The 7,904-nt window shown below is 39.4% G+C and overlaps 1 protein-coding gene across 1 annotated transcript in view; it reads right to left on the minus strand.

Moving 5' to 3' along the window:
• LOC122664429 overlaps positions 1-7,509 on the minus strand; it is a 49,126-nt gene extending 41,617 nt beyond the window's left edge. The window contains exons 1-2 of the mRNA XM_043860238.1: positions 7,390-7,509; positions 3,402-3,492 (exon numbers count right to left, since the gene is read on the minus strand). Coding sequence (XP_043716173.1) covers positions 3,402-3,492; positions 7,390-7,436 — 138 coding nt within the window. The 5' untranslated portion in view covers positions 7,437-7,509. The remainder of the gene's footprint in view (positions 1-3,401; positions 3,493-7,389) is intronic.
• Between the last annotated feature and the right edge of the window lie 395 nt (positions 7,510-7,904).

Consider the following 7,904-nt stretch of genomic DNA (forward strand, 5'->3'; position numbering starts at 1 on the left):
CCATACATCTATCATCCCATGCCATATTGCTGAATCATGTATTCACCCCCATATCTGTGAAACCCGCAATAAATTTGAACATTTTGGACCTGTGCGGTTTCAGGTTCTGGTTCAATGCCCATGCTAGAAACCTACCTTGGCCTTAAATGAGTCTGAGGTGTCTAGCGGAAGACAACACATAAGCTTGGCATGCTGGATTGATGGCCTACGGAGTCCCTCTCTCTGTCTTAGGCCGAGTGCCATGTGAAAATCTTCCCAACCTGCCCTCCTGGAGTCAGAGGACCCCAATGGAACCCCGCACCAACGCTACCTATGTTGGATCTACTGGCTGGACAGCATGTAGAACCTTTCCATCAATTAAACCCTTGTAAGTATGATTTGTTTGTATTTTATAGCGTATCGTACCGACCGATTAGAGTTAGAGGGGTATTTTAGTCAAATTGCCTCTGTGGGAACCACGTCCCCAATGGGGAATCCTGCCCCTAACATTTACCCGTATTTGGGTTTCCCATGATATCATATGACATCACTCTATGGTTAGATTAATACAATAAATACAAAATTCTGGTTAGAAACAATTTTAGGAATTAATTTTAAAACTGATTTTCACTTTAAAAGACCAAACAGCCTTTAATGACTAAACCACCCTGTGAGTTCTATCTCTGCTGCTGCATATACAGGTTGGCTTCAAACCTTGCTGCTGCCATCTTTTCCTCCCCTAATCCCTTCTCCAACTTCACTCTAATTGCAGCCTAAGCTGCTGGCTGCCATTAAAGCCTCATAATCAAGCTGTGATAATGAAGATTTAGTGTGTTAGGGACTGATTAGGGTCAGTTTTCACTCAATTACACCTGAAATTCATGGCAGCCTCCTAAATTAAACCCAATTCTGGTTCTATGAACCAGATTATAGAACCCTAACCTTCTAATTTGGGGATAATTAACCAAAATCCCCAATTTGATGTTTAATTTTGAAATTTAACAACCATATAAGCTGACCCACCTTAAATTGGGTCTGAAATATGACCCTATGCATGTCAAGATCCATGCACTACAAGAGAAACCCCCAATTCTGCCCTCTGAATCCGGTCTAATATTTTTGGACAGAAATGCCCCTGGACCCTTGGTTAGACCTTAGACTGCCTTCTAACCCTAGCACTTGATCTTTTCTAATGTTTTAGGACTGTGTTGGGCTGTATACTCTGTTCTTGTCTGTATTGCTGGGATCTTTGAAGGGTAACTGACTTAGTCTAGTCTACAACTTCAGGTAAGGGAATTTGAGTTAATTTCTGCGTGTTTGTAATCTTAATTGCTACTTGTTAAGTGTGTCATATCATGCATCATCAATACTATACTGATCATGTAGTTTATTAGCTTTATTTTCTTTGCATTAGACTCCATGAGAAGTAGGTTGTATTGGCATCTTGCATTGCATTGATATTTACTGTTATTGTGAAATTTATTGATGGTGAAGTACTGTACTTTTATAATTCAGCTATCCATACATTTGCCATCATGAATAGAATGCACTGGACTAGGTTGTATATCATCACCCAGTACTACGTCCCTTACCAACAGGGGAAGAGGTGTTGGACAACCCGTGGTACAGCCGAAGGGTATGCCGGGGTACCATTCACTGTCCCATGTTAGCGATCCGCTCCGCTGTGGGAATAAACAGTAGGGTTGGTCATTGGGGGTCTGCTGGTTGGGCTGCCTGGTGACATGCCTGAACTGGTGGGTCCTCACCATGATACAATGCTTTCTCTCGGGTGACCGATGGTTAATACCGGGACCGAGGCTAGTATGCTGCCACAGTAGTACTTATACCTCATAAGGCTTAGCATCCATGTTAGGAGCATGCTAGATTAGAACATGCATCATGAATTATTGTGTTTGTTTGCATGCATTCCCTTGCTGGGCTCAGTTGAGAGCCCACCCCTGTGGATATCCCTATTTTTCAGGTGATTTAATTACTTTTAATGATGGATTTGCGGCGCTGGAGTTTGAAGTGCACGATACTTCGTGCGCATGTGATGATTGCACATTTTTCTGATCTTTGGCCTGACAGTCCAGGCTATCTCCCCACTCTTTTATGCTTATAAATATTTCTGTACAGATATAATATAGTTCTTGTATAGTTTTACCCTGTAGTACCTTTGAGAACTGTATAGTAGTATCACAAGCTTTATTCTTTATATAAATGAAATATCACATAGACTTCTCTTACCACTGATGTTATCTTTATTATTTAATTGTTTCCGCTGCCTCTGATTACTGTATTTGTGAGTAATGATTGTAAATAGGGTACTGCACTTGTGATCCTCGGGGATTGGTTGGATGTCAGAGACATCCCGCCATACTTGGCCCTTATTAACCGGGCCGGGGTGTGACAATATCGTTCCACAAAGTCTTCCAATGTAATAGTGTTGTTGCAGTGTTGCACATAGGTTGCCACACAACTCATATAAGTGTTGTCATCAACATATTTCAAGTTCCCTATCCGAGGGTATAGGCGGTTGCGATGAGGGCCATGAGGCATGGGATCCGCTACTACTGTCATACTGAGGTTGTTGAAATACTATCAGCATGTATGGGTGTGCCTGCGTTGGGACTACGAATATGTCCACAAAACCAGACCCAATGCTTTGGGGAAAAAATGGTTCACCTTTCAAAAGTTCTTCAAAATTGAGATGAAGAATCACAAATCTTGCACTTTTGTAGCTAAATGATGTCTCCGGCAGGTTCTACGTCGAAATCCAAGTGAAAAATGACAAAGCAACAGCTCACAAGCAAGCAGAAGCAGCTTTCGGTCTAGTTAGCGGCGAGATCTTGCCACTCGGTTGAGATCTAGCATTTTAATATGGTGGTTTGGGTCGAAATCTTGGTCGAATCGAATTCTTGACTCGACTGATATTTCGACCGAGTTGGGGTAAAAATACATTTCGACCTTCATCTCATCTCGCTATTTTGAAATGGCGAGTTGTTAGCGAGATCTTGTGTGTTCTTGTACTATGTTTGTATACTACCATCTAAAGCAGTGAGGACTTTTTAATCAATAAAATTTCTTGACTTATCACCCACAAATAAAAATCCTATCACTAATGAAACTCCACAAAAATTAACTAGAATAATAACATAATGATTCATAATAAGCTGATCAACTTTGTGAACTATCTGTAAGGACAAAATAATCATAAAACATTAGTACAAGAGCTAGGTCTCTTCAGTTTTAGTATGAAATCAGTATTAAAAGAAAATAATGCCACTGTGTCTGCAAGCTCACTTAAGTAGAAGTATAAAATGAACAAATGAAATTGTGCATTGGATAAAAAAAAAACAGGACACAATTAAGTGAATCAGAAAGGCTTCCAATTAGAACAAAATAAATAAACTAGCATTCACCTCAAAATTGGAGGAAACGGTTAACGTTGAAGCCTGACTGTTCTTCAAGGTATCTAAGTCGGAAATGTTGCCAGAAGCCCTCGCAGTTTCCCTAAATTAAAGATGCGTTCTTTTTACAAACTGAATAACTTGTTTATGATAGTTATCAACACAAAATAAGCATAGTATATTGATGTAACAATCACGACTACAAAATGAAAAGCTAAATGAACAATACCGGATCTTTAAACCAAACAGCTGAGAGTACATCCCAGTTAACCACCAATAATTCTGTAAGTAATAATGTAATATACACCTAACTGAAACTTTAAGATAAGAGATAACTGAGATATTGTCAACGTTTATAGATCAGCACAGGAAGGAGAAAAAGGGGGCAAGAGGACTAGTGCACATTTCTTGTGCAACAAATATACGGAAGTAAAAAAACATGAAAAATGTTATTGCTCCAGTTGGCATCTTTTAGGAGGAATCTAACCTCAACTCAATCAAACCAATTTAACTCTCAAACACTGTGCAAAAAATTTGAGACAAAGCTTCCACCTCAGTATCAGGTAGGGAGTCAGTCGGCCACGAAAAATAAGAGAAAATTGAGTTTTTGAATGTATGCTAACCCTGTTTTATATTACTGTTATTTTTCTGGTAACACCTAACTCTCTTTTATATTACTGTGATTTTTCTGGTAAAACTGCAACACTGCCTCCTTTTTCTAATGAAATTCACAATGTTAACTTAGAAGGGGAAAAAAAGATAAAGGGGGAGAAAGAAATTATTGTTTGGTTATAGAAGGATATCTCTCTTACCTGTCTGATATCTATGAACCCTATATATGCAGGTGCAGGTATTGGAATCCATAAACATTGGCTGTCAACCTAGAATTCAGGGACTTGGGATATAAACAGATTTTTTTAAGATATTTTTAAATATATATTGATAAATCAAAGCGCTTTTAATAATAAAAGTAAGTGTTACTGAATCATTCAATCGAAAAACAGCAAAACCAAAGCCCCCTCAAGTACAAGAAGTACAAACTGCTATTAGCATCTGTCTACCCATGAGGGTAAGGCATTCCCAGAACACAATCTAGTACTAACTGCACTTGTATGCCACAAGGTCCACCAACTCACTTTCTGTCCTAGGTTACTGATGCAGGTCCGAAGATTTGTGTTCAAAAGAAGCAGCAGCAGTCAAGCAGTCCAAGTAGTATTAGTGTTAGTAGTTGATAGTTTCATACTTAGTTTTATTCTTGATGTAATAGTCATGTGACAACTTAAGTGGTCACATGACCCCTTTATTTAAAAGTCAGTTATTTGTTTTTCTAAGTAGTCATGTAACCTTTTAAGTGGTCACATGACAGAATCGGGTAGGCTAGAATAGGAGTCATGTGACTACTTAAAAGTCACATGATCTTTTATTTTTCTGTTGGATATGTAATAGGAATCAGCTAGGGAAATCTTTTCTTCTCCTAGGTCGACTAGGAGTAAAGGCCTTTGGCCATTATAAATAAAGCTAAATTTGTGGAGGGGTTCACTTTACCCCTCACAATTTGAAAATCTGCTCTAAGCAGCTCTGCAACTTATTCTTCATTGCTGAAGATTGTCTGATGTGTGATCAAGGCTGGTTGGATTGGTGTTTGATCCAATAAATACCTTGCAGTGTGAAGCCCGGGTGGTTCTTTTGAAGCTCTAGATTCAAGTTCTAGTTCAAGTTCTGATTGTTCTTCAAGGATTTTCATTCATGCAAGCTGCTGTCCAAGCACTTCTTCAACAACAGTAAGTTTGAATAATCCCTAACCCTAGCCATTCTTCTAAGGGTGTTAATTTGCAACCAAAACCAAAACCGACCACATAAAACCGTACCAAACCATACCGTTACAAATTCGGTACGGTACAGTATGAGAAAACGGTATGGTATCGGTTTCTAAACTGAAACCGTTCGGTATATTACCGATATCATACCATATTACCAAATTACATACCGAACATGTGTGAGACTGTGAGGAGCTCTGCTGGAATCGCTACATGAAGGGCACTAGGGCAGTAACCAATAGAGTTGTGTGTTTTTATTTACTCCATGTTCTCATTTCGTCTTCGTGGCCAGAACAGTAACCTATTTTGACCTACTAAACCCTAACCCTAATTTGACAAAAATCACCTATTTTGACCTACCCGAATTACTGTTAAGATCAGATTCTGGTTATTTGGCTCCTAGTTTGACTATTCGAACCTAGGACTACATTAAGTAGTATCAGAAAGCAATGATATCTGCTGGTTACAAACAGAGTAATGTTGATCATACTCTGTTCACCAAGAAAAATGGCAAGTTGATCATTGTTCTTGTTGTGTATGTCGATGAAGTGACAGTAGTCAGATAGCCTAGTTGAAGACATTCTTGGGTACTGAGTTTGAAATTAAAGATCTAGGAAAGTTAGTTTTCACTCATAGTTGTTACGGCGTCTAGGCGACTCAAGGCGGCGGAGAGGCTGCAAAATCAAATCGACACCAATTAGGCAGCCAAGGCGTCCACCTAAGCGATCAAGGCGCCTGGATGCCTAGGCGATGACTAGGCGACGCCTTGACAACTATGTTTTCACCTTAAGCAGAATGATGATGAACCCATGGACAAAGGGGGATATCAAAGATTGGTTGGAAGATTAATTTCTCTCTCCCACACTAGGCTGGATATTGCATTTGTTGTTAGTATGGTCAGCCAATTGATGCAGGACAATCTAGGACAGGGCCCACACAATTGGTGTACTACATTGGACCGACCCAGACCCAGTTGAACCGGGTCCAGTTTAAGTGTTTAGATCTAGTAGATAATGTAGTCCTAGGTAGGGGTAATCCCACTAGGAGCCAGGGTAATGGGGTCCCACACAAGGGCTGGCCGATTAGGTAGGGTTCAGAAATCTAGGTCAAAACTAGGGTTAGGGTTGGACAATGGCAATGGGGTTTACGGGGTTTTAATGTGCCGGTCTAGGGTGCTTTTATGGCATATAAATAATACGATTTAGGGAGGTTTTAAAATTCTGCAATTCTGGACAGAATTATGTTGCAGGTTTTGGGTTTTAATGGAGTGAAGGAATGGAGGGGATACAGTGGGAGTTATGAGCCGGGTTTTGGATCGAGTGTAGGGAGAAGTGTGGGGGATGTATGCTGGAAGTTTGGTTTGAAACTGATGGACAGAAGGGGGTGTGGATTAGGTCTAATGAAGAAGGAATGGCTGGACAGATTAGAAGAAGAAAGTTTGAAATCAAATCAGAAATCAAATTGCAGATTCAAACTTACTGGATTGCAGAGACAACGGCAGCAGCTTGATAACTTGAAGAAACCTCCCCATCTTCATGATGCAAGGAGTCGCAGGAGTCCACCCACCTTGTACCACCTTGAGATCCACAAGGATGCAAGCATTCAAAGAGCAGCAATAGCAGCAAAGCTAAGAAGCAGAAATTTTGAATATTGAACCGTGGGGGAGCCTCCCACGTTGAGCTTTATTTATAATAATATGGCCAAAGGCCTTACATCAATTCAGTTTAGGAGTAGAGCCTAAACTGATTCCTAATACAAATCAAACTCCTAATTCAGCTCAGGAATAAGAGCCTAAGACTAATTCCTAATACAAATCAACTCCTCCAGCCCTCAATAGAAATCGTGGAGGGGGGACTAACAAATTTAAAAAACACAAATTAAACAATTAAAAGGGGAAAAGACATATTTACCCTTAATAGCTAAGAACTTGAAATAAAAAGTAAGTGTGGGAAAGAAAAGGCTCCAACGAAAAAAACATACAGCAACCATATCATGGCTTCTTCTTCTTCCTAGTGCTTGGACCTGCATCACCAAGCCTTACTCTAATTCTACATCTGTTAACAGATAGACATCAATGTTGATTAATAAGTATTGCTGAATCCTTCACACCCAATAATAAGATAATCATATTATCATACAATAAAAATGATTTACAATCAACAGAGACGAAAGTCAAAACTCACCTTTCATTCACAATGTGTAGGATTGGATAAAATGGCCCAGAAAGCATCGCAATAAAGCGCAAGTTAGTTTCTGCTGCTTCAGGAAAGCTGGCAAATTCTGACTGCACAGAGTCGAATACAATGCTCACGATAATTTATAAATAATAAAAAAGGAAGAAATAGAAGACATTTCAAATTTCTCGATGTTTGTTTCCAAACTTAGACTAACACGATCAGAAAAGCATCCCTCCAGTTGGGGAAGAATGTGTGCAACCTCTTTGTCACATCTTGAAGCAACTAAAATTAATGAGAATTAGAAGTCACAGAGATATGGTCTACAAAAAGAAAGAGAAGATTTAGAATAACTATAAAATAATGACATAAACATTACAATCTACCTGAAGATGCATATTATTAGCATCCTGTTTGTGTGAGATAATATGTGGCAACAAGTGACTAACAACTGGCTGAAATTCCGGTTCAAGGCCAGTCACAGAAACTCCAATCAGCTGCTAAAGAGGGTAAAATAGAAAAAC

Source organism: Telopea speciosissima, chromosome 6 (genome assembly GCF_018873765.1).
Source record: "Telopea speciosissima isolate NSW1024214 ecotype Mountain lineage chromosome 6, Tspe_v1, whole genome shotgun sequence".
In the NCBI taxonomy this organism is placed as follows: Eukaryota; Viridiplantae; Streptophyta; class Magnoliopsida; order Proteales; family Proteaceae; genus Telopea; species Telopea speciosissima.